General features: G+C 41.0%; 1 protein-coding gene across 2 annotated transcripts in view; it reads right to left on the bottom strand.

Annotated features, from left to right (window-relative positions):
* cntnap3 (contactin associated protein family member 3) overlaps positions 1-23,509 on the bottom strand; it is a 184,032-nt gene that overhangs the window by 92,474 nt on the left and 68,049 nt on the right. For both annotated transcript variants that reach the window (XM_077243733.1, XM_077243734.1), the window contains exons 4-5: positions 20,355-20,502; positions 6,671-6,874 (exon numbers count right to left, since the gene is read on the bottom strand). In XM_077243733.1, the coding sequence (XP_077099848.1) occupies positions 6,671-6,874; positions 20,355-20,502 (352 nt within the window). The remainder of the gene's footprint in view (positions 1-6,670; positions 6,875-20,354; positions 20,503-23,509) is intronic.

Genomic DNA, 23,509 nt, shown 5'->3' with positions numbered 1-23,509 from the left:
GTCACACGGCAGGGTTTAGAGGGTAGCACCTTCGGAGCACGCCAGCAGAGGTCTAGCAGAGGGCGGGCAAAGATGGGCTGCTACAGCTGCTTCCACTGGAGGAAGAGAGAGGTATCCTCTGTCTTTCGCACCGTCCACTGTGGAGAATGCTGCAGAGACAGAGGTAGGCATTCTGGCCGAGAAGGGTGCGTTCCAGGACTTCGCGACTTCTTTGTGAAGCTCAGGAAGAAAAGGTGTGGGCCTAGACTGTGACGGGGCGTGGTCTTTTTGCAGGAAGCATCCGTCCGGCCGGTTGCACGCAGGCTGCGCGGGCGCCTCCCACTCGAGGCCGAGGTTGTCGACGGCCTGTGAGATCAAACGCATCAACTCTGATTCAATGCCAGCCCGTTTCCCTGAAGGCTCACGTGCAGAGTGGGGGAGGTCCACAGAGCTCGCCCAATGCCAGGATAGAGCAGCAGGCCTCGGCTGTCTCGTAGATCTCAATGGCGGAAGCGGCGGCAGACGACGGCGGCCGTTGTCCGTCAGTGAGCGACTTGAGCGATGCCGGCGAAGCTGGCGGCACTGCAGCGGGCAGAAGTGCAGGCTCCGAGAAAGATGCCAGGCGAGCACTCAGAGTCACCATAGGCATCAGCTCGCAATGAGGGCATCCGCCGTCAGCAAGCACGAGAGCCGCATGATCCTCACCCAGGCAGGAAACGCAGATGACATGGCGGTCCCCATCACTGAGTGCGGCTCGGCAGAAGCCACAGGAATTAGGCATCTTGAAAAAGACGCTAGCTCTTTTAGAGAGAGAGAGAGAATGTGAGTCGCGGCGGCGAACACACACTCTCAGCAGAGGTAGAAGGATATAACGCCAGAAAGCATAGCAGGTACAGCGGATGAAGGCGGCGAGGTGAAGTCCAGCGGCTTCAGACTCAGAGGCTCGTCCCGCAAAAGGCTTGTTCTCAAACGGCGCGGCTTCTCACTCTGGATCCAGTGATGCGTGAGCTTCGCTGAAGAGATGAAAAATTATTTTGTATCAGCCTGTCGAGCTATATTTATAGGTCAAGGCCACGCCTATTTCGGGGAGACGTGACGTAGTGGACGCGAAGCATCCCCATTGGATATGGCGTCACCCAGGGCCTCTCTCGATAGGCTGCTGCTGTTGCCGCAGGTAAGCCAATAGGCACACAAGCCGTCTTGCCTATGTCTGCATGCTGCTGCAACGCGTTAATTCATTCAAAATTAAGGATAATTTTTTGCTTGAATATCTCATGGAAAAGAGGTTTTCCCCACAGCGTAAGATATTACGCAGTACGAGAGAGCCTCTCGTAAGAGAACTAAAATTCTATTACTCACACAACCCTTTAGGTATTAAATCATCTTTGAGAGCAAGGGGGCCCCTGGTGGTCCAGTCTGGTACTTCGCGTATAGGGAGGTACTTCGCGTATAGGGAGGACCTGCACTGTGTCTAACTCATATACAGACATGAAGCATGTAAGATGTACAATCATAAATGGAGACAAGAGGAGAAAATACAGTGTAGAACAATCGGTTTCACCTTTGCAATGAGATTACATGAAGTTTCATGCTTCTCCTGAGTAAAGAAAATATGAAACCAACGAAAAAATGAACTAAAGAAAAATATTTAATCTTAAGGTGCAGCAGTAACATAACGTCCACTAAATAGGCCTATAATAATTTTATTTATTTATTTGTATTAAATGACCACTTTAAACACAGACACCAAATTTCTCTAATTCAAACATTGGGATTTATGCTTAACATGCCAATACATGAAAAAAGCTGGGTAAAAAAAATCAGTCTCACAATTTCGCAAACAATGACAAAGAAACTGCAAATAAGATTGAATTAAACTAACCAACATTGAACGGGATGATCCAAATATTGAATTAAACTTATACATTTGCACATTCTAGTCATCTATTATTCATTATTAAGTTTCTAACTTAACACATGCAGGTATTTCCAGCCTGAAGGGATTGATATTCAACGTTGGCTCCTAAACGTTTAATGTCTTATAAAACAATCCAGAGTGAATGCAATGTCCTTTCGGAACATTAAATCTCATCTAAACACAAGAAAGGCTCGGCCATCGTTGGATGGCAGACAACAGCAGAGTGCCATGTGTATTTTTGACAAACAGAGGCGAGCCATTATCTGAGAGAGGACGAGAGACCACTTTAGCACTTTCAGAAACACTACTAATAAATGATGGCAGGCATCTTCGATTTGCTTGAAATTATGGTGAGAGCAAAGTGTGCAGAGAGAGCAGCCGTTAGACTTCAGTTACTTTACGATGGAAAAGCCTGACAGCAGCAGGATGTGCCGAGATTTACAGATGCGAGGCATTCAAACTCCTCCGGTCTGACCCAACTGAGCTCTAAGAGACTTTATAAAATACAACTGGTACACTGTAAAGCTGAGATATGAAGAAACTGCGCAAGCTCGCTGCTTCCTCCAGTGCTGTAATCGAAACATTTCCAAATGCCAAGTCAAACATAAATTGCAAATCGTACACAGAGGAGTAATTGTCAAATTTATACAGACATGTAAAGGAGAAAAAACAGAAATCTCCTTTATCTCAAATTTTTCTCCTCCGAGACAATATTGATATTACACGGGGAGACTTGCTGCCATGTTTTTCCAGTAATCTCACATGTGTCTCCTCTAGAGTTTCAGAAGAGATCTCAAACTGTGCTCAGATTTAAAAAGATGCTAAAGTCTGCAAACAAAAGCAGAGATCTCAATATGAGATCCACATTCCACATTATTTTATAGCTCTAAACTCTTACTGGATGACAAGAAGTAAACAGTATTTATTAATTTACATGCATTTATTCAGTTAAAAATAATCTACTGATTATTGTTTGTTAATTTTAGCTTAGGTCCATTAAACCTACAATATGTAATTTTTTTCCGGCGCTAGGGGTCACTAACCTTGATGACACATAAGCGGAATGATGCTGAAGGATCTAAAAATGTTTATGGATAAGTGAATACATTGATGTTTTTAACATGACTGTGGTATGAAGTAGAGTGCGGATCGGGCCGAATTTTTTTGTCCGAGCCCGGCCCGCGTCCGACAGAGCAGTAACCGAACCCGACCCGAGCCCGACAGGCATAAAGATATTTATGTCCGAGCCCGACCCGAGACCGACAGTTAAAATCCCATTTTTTTTCTCATACTAATGACACATGTGCGTTTGTTTGTGTGGAAAGCCTGGTTTTATTAAGCAACTGTAGGAAGACATTCGGAAATGTCAGCAGGATGAGTGATTCAGCGCGCACGGAGAAACAAGCGCACTTAACGCAGGCGCGCATGCACGTGTTTCGTTGTCACGGCTACATAAACAAATTTCCGCACACAGGAAGACAGATGTTATGGTAATATTTTACATGTATTTTAATCACAAAAACGAACGTTTGCATCACGTGAAAGCATCAGGCACATTGGCTACCAACATAATAAGCTGTTTTAAATTTAAAATGTTCAATGCCATATCGCGCTGATGTGACCGAGCCCGACCCGAACCCAAACATAATTTTTAAATATCTGTCCAAACCCGGCCCGGCCCGTCGGGTTCTGTCGGGTCCCGTCGGGCTCGGGTCGGGTATCCATCCTCTAGTATGAAGCAGGGCGCGATTGCTAATGAGAGACAGATATCAGCGCCACACGCGAGTCCCGCGTCGGTCATTCTACCGAACTACCCGCAAGTGCTGTATTAATACTCACACGGGTCAGTTTATTAGACGAATGAAACTTGTGAGGAAACGCAGCGCTGTTTCACTTGGTCCACATGATCACACTAAACTGTTATTCTATGTGTTAGTTTGTTGGCTGTATGAGACTAGCAGTAAGCTAGATCAACATTAGAATAACATACCGATCATATTCTAACATTTCATCATGTTGAGCTATATAACATTGATTAGTTTTATGTGCATTTGCTCACCTGTTTAATAAAGTAAATGCAAGAGCGGCGTCTCTGTCAAGTCGAAGTTTGTCACGGACGTGGAGCTCTCGGCATCTCGAAAACGCCACGCTGATATTGATCCTCGTTTTAGTTCTCCTTTTATCCCAAAATCTGCTTGCCATGGTCCATAATGTTTGAACGAAACATAGCGTGCCGCTAGACTGAACGCTGTTGTCCACGTCTGTCGCCATGGTTACTATGGCAGTACTAGTGGAAACCAGGGATAACGCGGATATTACGTCATTGACAGGGACAATGGTCGGGCACTTTTTCAAATTGTGAATTTCTCTGAATTTACAAATTCTTGGAAACATTTAGGATAATGGAAGTACACAATTGAAAGAAATATATAACACTGTGCAAGTGTTTTTTTGTGTGGATATTTTGAAACAAAATTCTTACATATTGTACCTTTAAATGATACGAACATATACAACTGGTGATTTTAATAATGCATTAGTAAATGTTGAAATTAATATTAACTAAGATTAATAAATGCTTTAGATTATTTTTCATTCTAAGTTTAAGTAATGTAGTTAACAGTTTAAAAATGGACTGAAGTGCAGAAACAATGGGTAAAGATTTATTAAGTAAACAAACAAATAAACACAAAACTACAAACAAAACTCCATCGTGGGGGAAAACGAGACAGAAATCAGGCAGGCTCAGGAAACATAAGGAACTAGCACAGGACTGCAAACACAGAGAGATTAAATAGGGGAACAAACATAAGAGGGTAACGAGGCAGGCAGGTTGGGAAAATTAAACAATAACGAGATGACAAGATGGGCGGGGTTTGACAATTAACAGGAGAGCACATGGTACAAGGAAATAACATGACAGCCATGTGCTCACAACAGACCAGACTAAACACAAACACATGACAAACCGGTAGTGTCACAGCTCTGTCACTAAACCAAGAAAATAACCAGACAAGGGTGACAGAACTGTGACAATTGTAAGTGTTACCATTTTCATGTATCAAAAGGTATATTAGGAGAAACATCTAAGACAAAGTTGATATTTAAGTGAGGAAGTGGGACTCACAAGCTATGAAAAGTCAATTCTGGAAAGTGAAACAACACACAAATCCTGTGTCAATTATAAAAAAGGGTCCCTTTTTAACATGAATGCATTAACAAATTAACAATGACCAATATATTCTTAAAGCATTTATTAACCTTTGTTAATGTTAGTTTTGTTCATGTTCACAGTACATTAACTAATGTTAACAGATACAATTTTTGATCTTAAAATATGTATTGAGATTAACATTAACCAAGATTAATAAAAGCTGTAGAAGTATTGTTCATTGTTAGTTCATGTTAACTAAGGTTATTGTAAAGTGTTAAAATGAGAGCTCCGGTCTTGAAAGACAGCCCTGTAAAAGGTCTGTGTCGGGCTGTAAAAGATCTCATCACATGTCTAAAATAAGTTGCCACACAACTGAAATGATGTGAGCTCACAGAAAACAAGTCTGGAAGCAAGTTTATTCCCTGATTAGAAAGCACGCTGTGCCATTGCAGTGGTACACATTTGTAAGTTCAGCAGTGTGTGTGAGGAGAGAGAGAGTGTGGTGCTGGCAGTGACAGCCGGACGCTGCGATCACAGATGGCTCATGGGAATCTGTGCCTTACTGGCTGCTCACGACAGACAGTCTCTGACCGACACCGGACAGCTTTTCTTTACAGTTTTACACCTTATGAACAAGCCTTCTGAATTTACGAGCAAACCTGATTCATCTGTTAATCTGCTGGAGATTTTAACTAACAATAAACTTACATTACTGAATTGTACAATGGTATTGTCATATGTTGCAGATGTACCATGGTAATTTCATGTTGTTCTTAAAAGTGTCTTGGAATAACATGTCCAGGTTATGTCCAGCATGTCCAGCACAAAGTCCCTCCAGCGGGAGTTCTTCTCTATATCAGTGTCAGTGTTTCTGAACTCCCTGAAACGCCTCCATTAGTCTTGTGTTTCTTCCGGGAACGAACACGTCACAATATTCCTCATTTAAATAATCAACCAAGCCCCGCCCCTTTATTCTGCATATTGAGTTAGTTAGTAAACTGGTGGTTAAGGCGGGACATTTCACAAACACACTCAAAGCGCTTGACCAATCACAACACACTGATTCAGCCGACCAATCAAAGCACAGTGTGCTTTTCAGAAGGAGGGGCTTCATAGAGACAGGAACTAAACAGAGCGTTACTGACAGACTGGGCAGAGAGGAGCTGCAACAATGGAGAAAATGGGAAAAATGCATAATAGGTCCCTTTTAATAAAAAAGAAGGGTACTTACTTACTTACTATAGCAATAACAGTAAATTATGCATAATTACAACTAACCCTAAACCAAACCCTAACTGTATCTCCATAGTAAGCATGTGTAGTTAATTTACTACAATGTAACTACGTCACCTTAAAATAAAGGGTTACACTAATTTAAGGTGACATTGTTACAGTGTAATTATATATTTAAGTACTGAGTAATATTAAGCAACTACATGTACTGACTATAGGGTTAGGGTAGGATTAGGATGTGGTTTAGGGTTAGTTGCTTGTAATTATGCTGTTATTACTATGATAAGTAAATGTAATATATGTAACAAGGACACTGTAAAATAAAGTTTTACCAAATAATGTAACCAAAAGAAGGCATATGAATATGGTACATGCATATTTAGTACCTTTTCGAAGCAGTAGTAAGAGTTTCCCTTTGAATAACTCCAAAGTGAGTGTGTGTCCGCTGTGGCCTTCCATATGAACCAGCATCCCAGAGTTCTGCAGGGTTTTGAAGTTCATGGATAACACGTCTTTGTCTGCAGGATTGGCGCTGGGATCCGGCCTGTAGAGCAAGTGACCACTGCCATCAAAACCGACCACGTCAGAGCCTGAAAACACACGAGGAGCAAATACACTGTGTTGATAGAAAATAACTCAAAGATGAGAGAGAAGAGATCAACTGGTCAGGAAAAATGACTGATTTATGACACCTAATTTCACTCTCTAAGTTAACAAGGCTTGAACTTACTTCAGTAAATTAATTGAAATGAAATAAATGAACAAGCAAGAAAACAAACAAACAAACAAACAAATGGGCATGTTAAATGAGTTAAAATATATAATAATCAACAAAATTATTAAGTAAATAAATAATGAAAAATATTACTTAAGCAAATAATAATGAACTAAAAATAAATAATAATGAACAATAAATAAATATTCTGTGTGTGATGTTCAGATTTTTAATTAGTTTCTGATGTGTTAGTTTAATGTTCGCTCCTGAAGAGTGAAACACTGGGACATTCATAACATTGATCTGTTTGTTTTAGTCAACAAATAAATAAACTTTGTGCATTGTAATTCGAGGCGTACTTTGAGCAGGTCTATTGGCACTCGTAATGTATTCAGGAACAGCTCAGCACCTTCACTGCTGTAAGTGGAGCAGAGAGAGTTAAACCTGAGGTCCACAGAAATGATGCAACTAGCTGACACTGGGCAGTACCTGCAGGATCTGTTCAATAAATTATACATCTGTATGAATGTATGGGGGAAAAACACTCAATCCCTAATTGTCTGCTATATTTATGAACATGGAAACATGCTGTGTTAATGCACTTGAGGCAAATAAACATTGTGTGTATGTTGACGGGCTCTTTGCTGACAGCTCTCAACGACAGAAACGCTAAAGCCCTGCAGTTCTGCCCCGTGTGATTTCAGGGACAATACACCGCATTCAAAAACAGCCACAGGACAAAAGCTGCCACACAACGCGCTCTCAGAGACCAATCATATATCAGCGCACAGGACACGCTCGCCTGCTCTGAGGCAATAACACATGACAACTTAGGAGTTAGGAACAAGTGTGGCCAGTGGCGTCATGCCCATTCAAAGTGAGGGGGCACGTGCCCCCTCAGATTTTTCCTCCCTGATAATTGTTTTGTCACAACTTTATTCCTATTATGCTCCATAATTACCAGAGCCTATAACGACTGAAATGTATTCGTCTGGATGTGTAATAAATCGGTCAGCATCAGCCCGCCCCTTTTTCCTAATATGGTGTCTGTGTATATCAAATCAAGAGCGCTACGTGCGTAGCGTAGCTAATTGGCTAACGTTACTGCCTGCCATACAAAGCCAATAAGCCATAGTAGGTTAAATGTACAAGTTACAAGTTACTAGCTTTTCTGTTAGCTCATAAATTACTCTTTACAAGTTCATTATTTAAAATATAACAATGAGCATTGTAACTACAGTATTTCAATGATTTTACTAAAGTAATGTTACATATTACATTTGATTTGATTACTTTTTTTACATTTCTGTCAAATAATAACAAATAAACGGGGTAGTGTTGACTTTATTCAGCACTGAAATCTGTCAAACTTCTTTCAAAGTCCTTCATCACATATTAATATTAAAATAACTTAATTTCAGAGAAGTCAGACCTCAGCACCTTTATGTACCTTTAATGTAAAATCGTTCTTAGGTCACATACCAATTTAAAATCATAACATAAAAACAGCAATGGTACTGTTTTTAAAATCATGTGTTGTAGGCCTAAGTGTACAGTTAGTGTGTGTGTAAACATGCTTTAATGAAGTAGACTTCAAAACCTTTTGAATTTGAGCTTACAGTTCTTTCACAACCTGTCTTTTACTTAAACTTACAAAATAGATACATTAACTTAGTCCTCAGATAGAGGAGGGTTGCTGCTAGTTCCGTTAAGGTATTTCTGTCCCTCCCAAACTGCATTGAAAGGGTATGTTTAGCAGCCAGAATTTAAAAATTTTCAGAACGTCGAAGATTGTGCCCCCCCAGAATTTTGGCTTGCATGACGCCCCTGAGTGTGGCTTACAAATGACATTATCCGCTCTGAAGAAAACAAAAAAGGAAGCATTAGATTAAACGTAAACTGCCCAAAACTACTATAGTTTGCTTGATTACACTCTAAAAAACATTGGGTTATTTTGTGTACCCAATAGCTGGGTTAAAAATATTGGGTCGTTTTGTTGGGTTATTCGGAACATTTATTGGGTTGTTTCTATAACAACGCAACCCGTTAGGTTGAAATTCAAATCTCAACGGTTGACCACCACAGCTGACAGAAGATACACTGGTGAGTTAATATTACACTACACAGTATGCATATTGTAGCCTATGTTATTATTTTTTTTCGTTATAACATGACTTTAAGCTCTTACATAGTATTATTGCCGTCTTTCGTTCTAAATGTTCAGCCAATTATTTGTATGTTTATATCTCCCCTGTATGACTGCTTTTTGTCCGCTATCTGCGACTAACGACACCAATATGGCCATATAGCCAGCCAATTTCTTAGTACTCGGCTGTAATACTCTTCCTAACTTTCTATGTTCTTTCCAATACTTTTTGGGAAAGTTACTAATATTTTCAGATATTAACCGGCGCGCTTGGCTTCAAGACGCAGCGGATCGAAGCCTGGTCCATCCATCCTGTGTCGCAGTCACTTACAGGAAGAAGGTATGCTGTGTTATATAAAGGCCTACATTGTACCGCAAATGTTTACTTGGGCTATCCCAACTACAGTGTGAATTTAAAATACTACAAAGTGTTAAACTAGGGTGACCATACGTCCTCTTTTTCCCGGACATGTCCTTTTTTCGGACCTATAGAGGCCGGACGGGACGCCATTTATTGCGTGTGCTTTTTTTTCATTGCTTTAGATCCCGCCTCTATAAAGATTAAAAGTTATAAAAGATAACCACTCAAGAAGATAGTAAGTTATTACAATAGTCAGTTGAGTTACATAACACTTTTCAGATCGCCACATGCCCATTACATAAAATGACGGTTGGTTGAGACTTTATTCCTTTATAATAAACTTTTACTTCTTACTTTTTAAATAACACATAGTAGTAAAAGGACATTTTAAATGGAGGTCATTTACCACAATACATGGCAATCGCAGAAGCTCTAAATTATAATATAATATAAATAATAAAAAATATAATAATATATATTTATATTGATAAACAGATGTCCATACTTTCATTGTTACTGCACCTTATTACATGGCTTGGTTGAATTCTAATGTAGAATGCGGTCTGTTATTTCTTGATAACAGGCCGCTGCTAAGTATAACACACCGTTGCCATGAAAAACAGAGCGTTGCCATGGATGCAGGATTCTAACCGTAGATACGGAACAGACTATTTTCTTTAGCGGAAGCAATACAATCGTTTTTAAGTCAATAAACTCCTTTTTAAATCAATATTTTGTGTCAAATTATTGATTTATTTGGTAGGTAGCCATGTAATAAGCGGGATAATGCGAGGCGAATACAACCCCTTCAGGCTGATTCAAGCTCCGCTTCACATCGGGGTCATAATCAGCCTGTCGGGTTGTATTCACTATAACAACGGACTCGCTCTACATTATCCCTTACATATGAGGTGTTGGTGTGATTTTAACTTTTCTTTTTCTTTATTAATTTTTAGATTGCTCAGGACTTTGGTATTTTATACCCACATACCAAAGATAAACTTTTTGAAATTTGGGGACATGCATCTCAGGGAATCACTTCATATTGCAAGACTGAGAAGAGAGCCTTGGATCTTCTTCCTGTTCAGACTAACATTTCTTCTGGTGAGAAAATCCTGCACAACAGCTCTGTACTTTCATGTCAAGTTATAATATTTTGTCTATAATATAATGCACTTGTTTAAAGATTAATCCATTGTTCTTTCTGTTTTATGTAAAGACACTCTTGGAGATGTTGCTTTAAAAACCCTGCCAGCTATCTTTCCTCCATAGAGTGCCAAAGTTATGACGTCCCTTTTGTAGGCCAAAACACGGAAGTGAGTTAGCATTTTAGCACTTCCGGTTCTCTCGCCCTAAAGTCTATGGGTTTTTTGAATGGGTTTTTGCTAAATCGCCTGAAATAAGGTCTGTGGTTAACAAAGCCTCTAAATATTTTCACGTTTTGATCTATGACATAAAACCCACCAGTTATAGCCTGCTTGTGGTTTTTTAAACTTGATTGTGTCTGCTTGTGGTTTTTAAAACATTTTATAAAGCCTTCAAAATGTATACATTTTGGATTAACTTGTAAAGATTATCTTAATAGACAAAACGTGTAAGGGTCACAACTCTTTGTTGAACACAGATCTTATTTTTTGCGATTTTCCAAAAGTCTATGGGGAAAATGCATAGCTTTTCGATCGAGGGAACGCATGCGCCACTAACTTCCGAGTTGTCCTACAAAGTGACGTCATAACTATCGGCACTCTATCGGTCAAAAGTTCAGTATGGCGTACCACAAGGCTCAGTACTAGGACCGCTGCTGTTCACTCTGTACATGCTACAATTAGTCAGGGTTGGGGAGTTACGGAATACATGTAACGGCGTTATGTAATCAGGATACAAAAATCCAGTAATTGTAATTCGTTACAGTTACGTCAAAAAACGTAGTAATCAGATTATAGTTACTTTTTGAACAAAGTGGGAATACTTTCAGGATTACAATGGTTTCATTTAAAAATAAATAAATATGTATTTTGGCATAATAACACTTTATTGAGTGTTGCTTGATTAATGACTCATGTGTGCCACCCGCATGTGCATGCGCAAAATACCAGCTCTCTACAACAATCTCCTCAGACACAGATTGAATCACTGCTGCTAGAAACGATGCTGCCCACGGGTAAAAATGCTTTCATTTCTTGGAAATTTAGAGAGTAGCTTTTTTAGTACCTAAAATGTCCTTTCATAATTTCTTCTCCGTCTCACTTAACGCGATGTACGCTGCTAGGTAACGTGGGGGAACTCCCACTGCCAATGGCCCAAGCTCAGTCACGTAAATTAAGAAAGATCACGGCTTTAGTCAACATGTAGGGCTATTTTAAAATAAACTAATATGTAGATTGTGTAGAATTTTTAAATGTTGTGTTTTTATTATTTCCTTGTAGCCTACATGTTAGTTAAAAATAGAACAAAATAATCTTTAATATGTACTGTATCCACTAGATGTCTGTACAGCACTTTAAATAAATATATATTCTCTATTTTCCTGTTGAAGAAACATTTCCATTGTCTAAAAATTCTTTATTATTGCTTGAAAAAATGAATTTGTATTCTCTATTTTCCAGTTGACGAAACATTTACATTGTCTAAAAATTGTTTCTTATTATATTTGCTTGAAAATAATGAATTTGTATTCTCTATTTTTCTGCTGAAGAAACATTTAAATTGTCTAAAAATTGTTTCTTATTATATTTGCTTGAAAAAATGAGTTTGTATTCTCTATTTTCCTGTTGAAGAAACATTTCAATTTTAATTTTTCCTTGTACATGTCAAGTTAAAAATAAAACAAAATAATCTGTAATACCATACTGTAGCCACTAGATGTCTGTATAGTCCTTTACATAAATATTTATTCAGGGCTGTGAAATTCTTAATAAATAAAAGTTGTTTTTTTTAAAAATAATATATGTCCTTGAAGTAATCCAAAAGTAATCAGTTACATTACTTTCATATTGTGGTACTTGGATTACTTTACTGAATACTTTTTTTATGAAGTAATTTGTAACTGTAACGGAATACATTTTTAAAGTAACCCTCCCAAGCCTGCCATTAGTAGATATCATTAGGAAACATGGAATTAGTTTTCACTGTTATGCTGCTGAAATTTACAAATTCACAAAATTAACGGAATGCATACCTGATATAAAAAATTGGATGACTAGTAATTTCCTACTACTAAATTCTGAAAAAACACAGATTCTAATTATTGGACAAAAAACTTCCACACGCAATATCCTAGAATACTGTCTAACACTTAATGGCTACTCTGTTAAGTCTTCGTCGTCAGTAAGGAACCTGGGTGTGCTCTTTGATACCAATCTCTCATTTGAAAGTCACGTGTCTAGTATCTGTAAAAGCGCATTTTTCCATCTTAAAAATATATCTAAATTACGTCATATGCTCTCATTGACAAATGCGGAACAATTAGTTCATGCGTTCATGACCTCAAGGCTAGATTATTGTAATGCTCTACTGGGTGGTTGCCCTGCACACTTAATAAACAAACTACAGCTAATACAAAACGCAGCCGCTAGAGTTCTTACCAGAACCAGGAAGTATGACCATATTAGCCCGGTTCTGTCAACACTGCATTGGCTCCCTATTAAACATCGTATACATTTTAAAATATTGCTGATTACTTACAAAGCACTAAATGGTTTAGCTCCGCAGTACTTGAGCGAGCTCTTTACCCATTATAGTCCTTCATGTCTATTGCGATCTCAAAATTCTGGCCAGTTGATAATACCTAGAATATCAAAATCAACTGCTGGCGGTATATCCTTTTCCTACTTGGCACCAAAACTTTGGAACAATCTTCCTAACATGTTCCGGGAAGTAGACACAGTCTGTCAGTTCAAATCTAGACTAAAAACACATCTCTTTGACTTAGCATACTCATAACACATTATAGATTGCTATAATTCAATGTTAGGCTGCATAGTTTAGATCAGCCGGAACCGTGAACACTTCCCATAAATCCTGATGTACTTTGCCATCATAAGAAGGATGGCGTCTACGCTAATATTAGTCTCTCTGTTTATCCCAAGGTTTACCGCAAACCGTCAGATCCAGGCCATATCCAGATCTGATGAAGGACCAGCGCCTGGACACGACGACAACGCATCCCTGAAGTGCCAGCCTCATCAACACTGTGAAGGCCTCAAGGACACCTCAACAAACTCATCTCATACAGGCGTGATGACTCCGACCCCTAACCAGATGAACTGGATAAATATTGTGAAAGTTCTGATCCAATCTGACTTCTGACCTATTATGCCGCCTAAATCATAATCATACACTGTTCATCCATCGGCCAAAGGATGACTGGCCCACCGACTGAGCCTGGGTTCTCCCAAGGTTTTTTTCTCCATTCTGTCACCTGATAGAGTTTTGGTCCCTTGCCACTGTCGCCTTTTTTCGCCTTTATTCGCCATTGGCTTTTGGGCTTGCTTAGTTGGGGACATTTAACATTTAATTTTGAATTTAACAATACTATTACAACTTTACTTTCCTGTTATCTCTGTAAAGCTGCTTTGAAACAATTTGTATTGTAAAAAGCGCTATATAAATAAAGGTGACTTGACTACAACCGTTTATTTGTGTTTTTGTGTTCCATGTTTCTTAGAACTTAAAATATAACTCTAAATTAATTTTAACATTAATATTCTGTGCCTGGAGGTGTTCCCTCAACACGTCGCCTTATGAGGCAGTTTATAATTGCATTACTTATTTTATTTTATTTATTGAAACAATTTCTTACCTTTAGGTAAGTACATCAAAACAATTGAACAATAACTTTTGAAAGCAATGTCTAATTGAATGTAAATAAAGCATTGTTCCCTTTCAAGGGAACTTCGAGCTGCGTCAAACGCTGCGGGAACGCCCCTGCGTTGTGCGTCATGAAGCACGTATGGAATCAGCCCAATGGAGAGATGAAACGTCATAGGCGGGTGACGTCATCGACCAGGAAACTATAAAGCACCCCAAAAACACAAGCGCATTAGCTTCTGTGCTTTCAGTCGCGCTACATGTGAATCTGTCCCTGTGTGATATTGTCTGTCTTACATACCCTGCACCACACAAACAATTTATCCCTATATATATATATATTGAGAGATTATGGCGGACGAACAGCAGTTTAGAAAGTGTGTTCCTCCCTGCTCGCGTTATTTAACGAGCGGGGATACACATGATCTTTGTGTTGTTTGTTTGGGAGTTCAGCATGCCCAGTTTGCTCTCGAGGGAGCAGACTGTGAGCATTGCGAGCGTTTGCCGTTAAGGACGCTCCGCTCCCGCCGGTCGCTCTTTGAGGAGAGCGGTTCGGTGCGCGCTCCCCGCGGTTCGGGTCCCGCTTCTGCCGAGGCAGAGCGGCGGCGCTTATCGTGGGGATCGCAGATGGATCTCACAGCGGGGTTTGAGACGGGCTCTGCCTTATCTCTCCCTTCACCTGTGAGATCCAGTGCCTCAGTCCCGGGTTCGGAAGCACGCGCTGCGGTTTCTTCCGCTCGGGCTGAGGCACCAATGCTGCAGCTATCCAGTTCTGAGGAACTTGATGTTGTTAGTGTTGAGGGAGATGTGGAGGATTCGCCACCCCACACTCCTAAGAGTGATGAGCTTATGGAGGTGTTAACAAGAGCTGTTGAAAAACTTAATATTGAATGGCCAGTGACTAGACAGGAGTCTGTTTCTAAATCAAAGTTGGATGAGAGATTTTTGCCGTCACGTGTGCAGCCTCCACGCCGGTGCCTGCCGTTTTTCCATGATCTCCACACCGAGGTGTCGAAATCATGGAGAAAACCGGTGTCATATAGAGTGTTTAGTCCCCAGACTTCAACATACGCTAATATTATGGGAGCCAAGGCTCATGGTTATGGTGCTTTGCCTCGTGTGGAAGAGACGCTTGCGAGCCATCTCTCCCCCGAAGCAGCATCATCTTTTAAGGCACCGGCATTACCCACCAAGCCTTTAAGAAACACTTCGGCTTTAGTGGGTAAAGCATATTCGGCAGCAGGTCAGGCTGCGTCATGTCTGCATACTATGTCAATCTTGCAGGCATACCAGGCTGATCTGCTAAGGGACATGAGTGAGAGTGAGGAGGTCAGTACTGACGTAGTTCGTGAACTGCGTCAGGCTGCTGATTTATCCCTGCGTGCCACCAGAGAATCGGCCAAATTAATGGGTCGTTCTATGGCAGCTCTGGTGGCCGCAGAAAGACATTTGTGGTTAAATCAGACTAATATTAAAGAGAGAGAAAAAGCTTTTCTTTTAGATGCTCCTCTTTCTCCCATGGGGTTGTTTGGTGAGGCTGTGAATTCAGTTATCGATAAATTCCAAGAAGAAAAGAAACAAACTGCAGCTTTTAAAAAGTTTCTTCCCCTTAAAGTTCATGTCCCTGGGGCTGCTGGGCGGGAGCAGCCCCGGCCGTCTTCGAGCTCATCACATAGAGCGCAGCAGAGGCAGAGTGTCGCGTCTCGTGCTCCCCCTGCTGGACAGTGGGCTCAGCCGCGACACTCTCAGCCGAAGCCTTCTCCCAGTAGAACTGATCTGAGGACAGTTATATTGGCTAAGAAGGCTTCGGCTAAGAAGAAGTCCTGACGCCAAGCCGTTCAGGATGCTGAGGGTGGTCCCCACCGAGGCGGAAAGGTGTTCACCTCTTTTTACGGTGCCCATTCCTCCTCGGTGCCCTCAGGGGCTCGTTCTGCCAACCCCGCCTTTATGCCGGGGCACAGACGATCCCAGCGAGCGCTTTCCCGAGGGACGCTCGCTCCCTCTGAGGAGGGTCTCAGAGCGGTCAGACCAGTTGTTCCCTGCCGGTGCGCCGTTACAGGGCGCTGCGTCTGCTGCTCAAGTTACACCAGAGGCCAGTCTCGAGAGGCTGGTACCCTTAGTAGAATTTCTGGCAGAGTGGAAAAGCCTTCCAAAAATATCTCATTGGGTCCTGCAGACAGTAGAAAAGGGTTATGCTATCCAGTTCAGGTGTCGTCCACCAAAATTCAGAGGGGTTCTGCACACAGTGGTGGGCCCCGAGCAGGCTCTGGTATTGGAACAAGAGGTGAAAACGCTCCTTCAAAAAGAGGCTATAGAACGGGTTCCTCCTCCCAGTTTGGAGTCAGGTTATTACAGCCGATATTTCATCGTTCCAAAGAAGGATGGGGGGTTGCGTCCAATTTTAGACCTGCGCATATTGAATCGCTCGGTAGGGAAGCTAAAATTCAAGATGCTCACTATCAAGCAGATCGTGTCTCAAATCAGGTCCGAGGACTGGTTTGTCACGATAGATCTGAAGGACGCATACTTCCATGTGTCCATCCTTCCACAACACAGGAAGTTCCTGAGGTTCGCCTTCGGGGGCGAGGCGTACCAGTACAAGGTTCTTCCGTTTGGCCTAGCTTTATCTCCCCGCACTTTCACGAAATGCATGGATGCAGCACTAGTGCCTCTGAGGCTTCAGGGCATTCGTATTCTCAATTACATCGACGATTGGTTGATTTTAGCTCAGACCGAGCAGATGGCGGTTCGGCATCGAGATGTCGTCCTCGCTCATATCAGAAAGTTGGGGTTGAGGCTGAACGCAAAGAAAAGTGTATTATCTCCTTCCCAGAAGACCACTTTTCTGGGTGTCGTTTGGGATTCGGTATCGATGCGGGCGCGACTCTCTCCGACCCGCATCGCTTCGATTCTCTCAGCTGTGAAACAAGTGAAGCTAGGCCAGCTACTCACTGTCAAGCAGTTTCAGAGACTGTTGGGTCTGATGGCAGCAGCGTCCAACGTTATACCTTGCGGCCTGTTGTACATGAGACCGCTACAGTGGTGGCTCAGGACCAAGGGATTCTCCCCGAGGGGAAATCCGCTCCGCACGTTCAAAGTCACGCGGCGCTGCCTTCGTGCTCTGGTCATGTGGAGAGAAACTTGGTTCCTATCCAAAGGTCCTGTGCTGGGGGCTCTTTGTCGTCGCATAACGCTAACGACGGATGCTTCCCTCACAGGGTGGGGGGCGGTCATGAGTGGTCGCCCAGCCCAAGGTCTGTGGCAGGATCATCATCTTTCGTGGCACATAAATTGTCTAGAGATGTTGGCTGTGTTTCAGGCTCTGAAACACTTCCTAACAGACCTGAGAGGCCATCATGTGTTAGTTCAATCAGACAACACGTCGGTGGTCTCTTATATAAATCATCAGGGGGGCCTGCGGTCTCGCCGGCTTTACAAGTTGGCCCGTCAGATCCTCCTGTGGTCCCAAGGGAAGCTACTATCTCTGAGAGCAATGTATCTCCCTGGGTATTTGAATGTGGTAGCAGACTCCCTGTCGAGGCAGGGGCCGAGGCCAGGGGAATGGAGACTCCACCCCGAGGTGGTGGAGCTCCTTTGGTTGAGTTTCGGTCGCGCCGAGGTGGACCTATTCGCTTCCAAGGAGACCACTCATTGTCATCGGTGGTTCTCCATCACTCTTCCAGCCCCCCTGGGGTTGGATGCTATGGTGCAGCCGTGGCCGAGGTCACGTCTGTACGCCTTTCCCCCGATTGCTCTGTTACCAGGAGTTCTGGAGAGGGTCCGCCGGGACGGGGTCAGTCTACTACTAGTAGCCCCGTTCTGGCCGGCCCGAGTATGGTTTGCGGACCTGATTTCTCTCCTGGACGGTTCTCCTTTGGAGCTCCCGGTCAGGAGGGATCTACTCTCCCAGGCGGGGGGCACGATACTTCACCCCCGCCCAGAATTGTGGAAACTGTGGGCTTGGCCTCTGAGGGGGCCCAGCTCATAGACTCCGGTCTCTCAACCGAGGTTGTTGAGACCATTCTTAACTCCAGAGCTCCATCCACGAGGAAGCTTTATGCCTTGAAGTGGAAACTTTTCACTTCTTGGTGTGGAGAACACCTGCAGGACCCAGTTAACTGCCCAGTGGGTGCAGTGCTGGAATTCCTGCAGGAGCGCTTCTCCACAGGGTTATCCCCCTCCACACTAAAGGTGTATGTGGCGGCACTAGCTGCTTACCACGTCCCTTTCAGTGGAGTTTCTCTTGGGAGACACCCGCTTATAACTCGTTTCCTCCGTGGCACTTTGAGGCTGAGGCCAGCAGTTCGTACGAGGGTGCCGACTTGGGATCTGGCCATTGTATTAGAAGGTCTTTCCCTAGCTCCTTTTGAACCTATCGAAGAAGTTCCCGAGAAGTTTCTCACTTTTAAGACTATCTTTTTGCTTGCTATCTCTTCACTAAAAAGAATCGGAGATTTGCAGGCTCTGTCGGTTTCACCCTCGTGCCTGGAATTTGCACCTGGCATGGTTAAAGCTTTTCTGCATCCTAGACCAGGTTACGTTCCTAAGGTTCCTACTAATATTGTTAGACCTACGGTTCTGCAGGCTTTCTGTCCTCCTCCATTTATGTCATCGGACCAGGAGAAACTTAATTCACTCTGCCCTGTTAGGGCATTAGACGCTTATGTCCACAGAGCTGCCCTGTGGAGGAAATCAGAACAACTTTTTGTATGTTTCGGGCCACCCAGGAAAGGGTGTCCGGCGTCTAAACAGAGAATGAGCAAGTGGGTGGTTGAGGCTATCTCACTTGCTTATGAGTCGGCTGGCCAGCCTTCACCTTTGGTTGTCCGAGCTCACTCTACCAGGAGTATGGCTGCTTCTAAAGCTCTTTTGTCGGGGGTTTCCCTGAGTGATGTTTGTGATGCGGCTGGATGGTCTTCACCGCATACTTTTATTAAGTTCTATGACCTAGACTTAAGCTCTACCCCTGGGGCACAGGTGCTCTCGTCCTCTGTGCGCTAGTCTCACATGACGGTCATTTGGTCCTATGGCGACGTGGGTATTCGCGTTCCCGCAGCGTTTGACGCAGCTCGAAGTTCCCTTGAAAGGGAACGTCTCGGTTACGTATGTAACCCTAGTTCCCTGATAGGGAACGAGACGCTGCGTCGCTCCGCCATACTCCCGGCACTCCCGTTAGCGCTTCCTTCAAGCCTATCAGAAGCTAATGCGCTTGTGTTTTTGGGGTGCTTTATAGTTTCCTGGTCGATGACGTCACCCGCCTATGACGTTTCATCTCTCCATTGGGCTGATTCCATACGTGCTTCATGACGCACAACGCAGGGGCGTTCCCGCAGCGTTTGACGCAGCGTCTCGTTCCCTATCAGGGAACTAGGGTTACATACGTAACCGAGACGTTAATATACCTAAGTTGTGAGTTATTTATTTACATGGCAATAATAGTAATTATAATTAATATTAATAATAGGTTGATTAATGCATTTTGGCCAAATAACCCAACAGATTCGTTTTTTGTAACCCAATTTATTGGGTAAAACTAGTTACCTAATTTATTGGGTTAAAATAACACAACCATAGGTCGGTTCTATATCAACCCACCATTGGGTTAGCTGTTGGGTCGTTTTTAACCCAACTTTTTTAAGTGAGTACAAATGATTACTTTTTATTGAAATATTAAACAAATAAATAACTTTTATAACATGAAAAGTAAAAAAATATATATTTAAATGATAAATAAATGTTTTGACATTTCATAATATGAATATCTTAAATAACATGTGATACTATAAACCATATTTAAATGTTAAAAAAAATTAGCAAAGTTTAAGCTTGATTAAAAGCAGTAATCTGAGACATTTGGAAATTTTATAACATGAAAGATTTTTAAACAATACTTCAGTGATAAATAAATAAACATTTCATAACATAAAATATTTAAAATCATTATATAAATGAATGAATCAATTATATAAAAAAATAAAAAATCTACGTCATTTCATAACATGAAAGATGTTAAATGAAATGTTAATATTAAATACGTACTGTATTGGCATCCGTACGCTTCCAGTCTCAATCCCACCCTCCCGTTGGGGTTCCAGTCCAGAGGCAGAATCCGGAGATACTGAGCGATGACTGGATGCTGTAGTTTGTTCATCACCACACTGTCGGCGTTGGAGTTGCCAGAAAAAGCCTCAAATAAAAAAGAACAAAAGCGTTTCGTGACCTTTCATGATATTTGTGGTTTGACATTGGCATGATGCACTAATGCAGTCTTGCATCTTTTATGGTTTCCCATTGGATCGTAAAGATACAGAATGTTGATCCTGAAAGGCAGGTTCACATACGACGAGACGAGTCTATAACTTAAGTTCTACTTAACACGAGGCGAGACCCTGTGGCGACCGGAGCGATTCAACATCGCCGTGGGTCAATGAGCAGATAACATCCACTCAGGCTCTGTATTAAAGGAAATCAATACAGGCACTTTTTGTCCAGTAACATCCACATACCAGTAATAATCTGATCACAAATGCTGATCTCACTACTCAGATAGGCTGGTTACGCTGGTCTGTGTTAACTCAGTGGTTGACTAATAGGCTAATGAGTTTCTTAGGTAGTTTTATATTAGATGCATTATTACACAGAATATGAACACATGCGCGCACACACACCCACACACACCCACATGTTCTGTTTTCATGTTTATGGGGACTTTTCATAGATATATAATGATTTATATACCGTACGAACTGTATATTTTATCCCCTAACCCATACCCATCACAGAAAACTTTCTGCCTTTTAAAAAATAAATAAATAAAAATAAACATAATTTAGTCTGATTTATAAGCAGTTTTCCTCATGGGGACCAAACAATGTCTCCACAAGAACAAGGATTTTTGATATTGCCATCTTTGTGGAGACATTTTGTCCTCAATGGGGTTTACCTGGAACACACACACATTTATTTTATTTTTTTTCTATAATTGAATTTTTTTTTAATAAAAAATAAATTACATTTTAAGCTGTATATTCAACATATATTAATAAATAAAAATAAACAAATAAATAAATATCCTATATATTACATTATATATAATTTATATAAACATAATTTATTTAATATGAAATGAAAATACTTAAATTACATTAAAAATAAATTAACTTTTTAAAATGGATATTAAACAAAACTAAATGAAAAAAAATAATATATATATATATATATATATATATATATATATATATATTCTATAATATTGTATGTATATTAAATATATAAATGAAATAACTAATAAATGTAAATAAACTATAAGTATTAAATATATAATAATTAATAATAAAATGATTAAATTATATATATATATATATATATATATATATATATATTCTACTAGTCAGTTTGTCAGGCCAAGACACAAGCTGAACATCCACAAAACCACGTAAAACACAACAATTTGGCAAAGTTGGGAAACCAGTCAGACCATCTTAAACAAGCTAACACCGACACATCACCTCGGGTGGTTTTTATAATCAGGGTAATTTCCAGCTAAGTCCTGCTAGACATTTTAAGAGCCAAAGTAGAGTTATTGTGGATTATTTTGCAGGGAGGAATGTTCATTTTGTCCTTTATATCTGTCAGAGAAGTGTGCAATTTGGTGTTTCTTAGCTCAGAGTAATTGGGAGCTGAGTAGCGTTCTCAGTACGTTTGAAGGGATCAGCCGTCTGGTGGAGTGGAGCGTTAAGCTCAACAAATTGCTCTGTTTCCTGCTGAGGAGGCGCATCTCATTTGCTCTAAAGTGCCCTGTGAAATATATCAAGAGTCAAGGTGCAAATCCTCCACTGGTAGAGCGACTAGTTCTCGCTCTCAGAAGAGGAAAAGAAGCTCACGTCTTAAACTCTAAGTGCTTCTGACGACGGATTCGTGACTAACGGTTCTCAGCGCTCACAGCTTTACGTGAACAAACAGGAGAACTGGTCTCATTTTCTCCGCTTGTTGGAGAAAGTGTAAACCAAAGCATGAACTTACGCCAATATCTATGAGCTTTTAAAGTAATTGGCTAACCTAGCTAGATCTATTTATTATTGGCATTTTACTCAATTTATTTATCTAAATGTTAGTGAAAAGAAGAAAAAGAAGAAACGTAAGTGACGGACATCGGTTTTGCTCATCTTTGCTCGCTCATTTGAAGGTATCTTGAGTAAAATGGCTCTATATTTTAATGAAGCACATACAGGCCAGTCTGATGAGTCGCAGATTGCAGTGAAAGACAATAATAGATGTAAATAATACAATGCAAGTCATTATACAATCATGTATAACATTAACGTTTAAAGGTTTGGGGTCAGAAAGATTTTAAAAGAAATTAATACTTTTTTTCAGCAAGGATGCATTAAATTGATAACAAGTAAATGCATTTATAATGTTTCAAAAGATTTCTATTACAAATAAATGTTGTTCTTTTGAACTTTCTATTCATCAACGAATCTTTGAAAAGAAAAGTGTCCTGGTTTCCACAAAAAAAAAATGAAGCAGCACAAATGTTTTCAACATTGATAATAATCAGAAATGTTTCTTGAGCAGCAAATCAAACAAATATAATAAAAGAAAATTCAGGCAAAACTCAAACATGCAGACACGGGCAAGGAAGACGAACAAAACTGACAAAAAGCGCACACATAACATCAATAGAAGGACAACACCAGACAAAAACATGAGAACACCGGGGTATAATATATATTATATACACTCAATGGGAGATTGGCAAACAAGACACACACGGGAACAACCAGGAACTTATCAATAAAAACTACAAAGGAATACAAAACATAGCACACAACAGGAAATTACATAAAAGTCCACACAAGACAAGGGGAACAAGACACGATTCATGACAATTGGTGCTTGGGCCCTAAATTAAATTTCGCTGTAATTACTAGGGCTGTGAATCTTTAAGTAGGCAGCGAAACGATTCGATTCACGATTCATAGGTTTTCGATTCGATTCAAGAACGATTTTTGCAAATTCAGAAAGATTCGATTCAATGCGATTCACATTAAAATTCGATGCGATTCGAATAATTCGATTCGATTCTTATTTTTTTATATGCATTCATAGGATTATTTAAATGCTTCCCCCAATGGGTCTTAGTCAGGGTGTGAATTATACAGCTGCCTTCGGGGGTCAGAGTGGGAACAAAA

The sequence above is a fragment of the Siphateles boraxobius genome, unplaced genomic scaffold (assembly GCF_051911475.1).
Source record: "Siphateles boraxobius isolate OS27281-9 unplaced genomic scaffold, OSU_SipBor_1 25, whole genome shotgun sequence".
Classification (NCBI taxonomy): Eukaryota; Metazoa; Chordata; class Actinopteri; order Cypriniformes; family Leuciscidae; genus Siphateles; species Siphateles boraxobius.
This window is presented reverse-complemented; position numbering and strand designations above follow the sequence as displayed.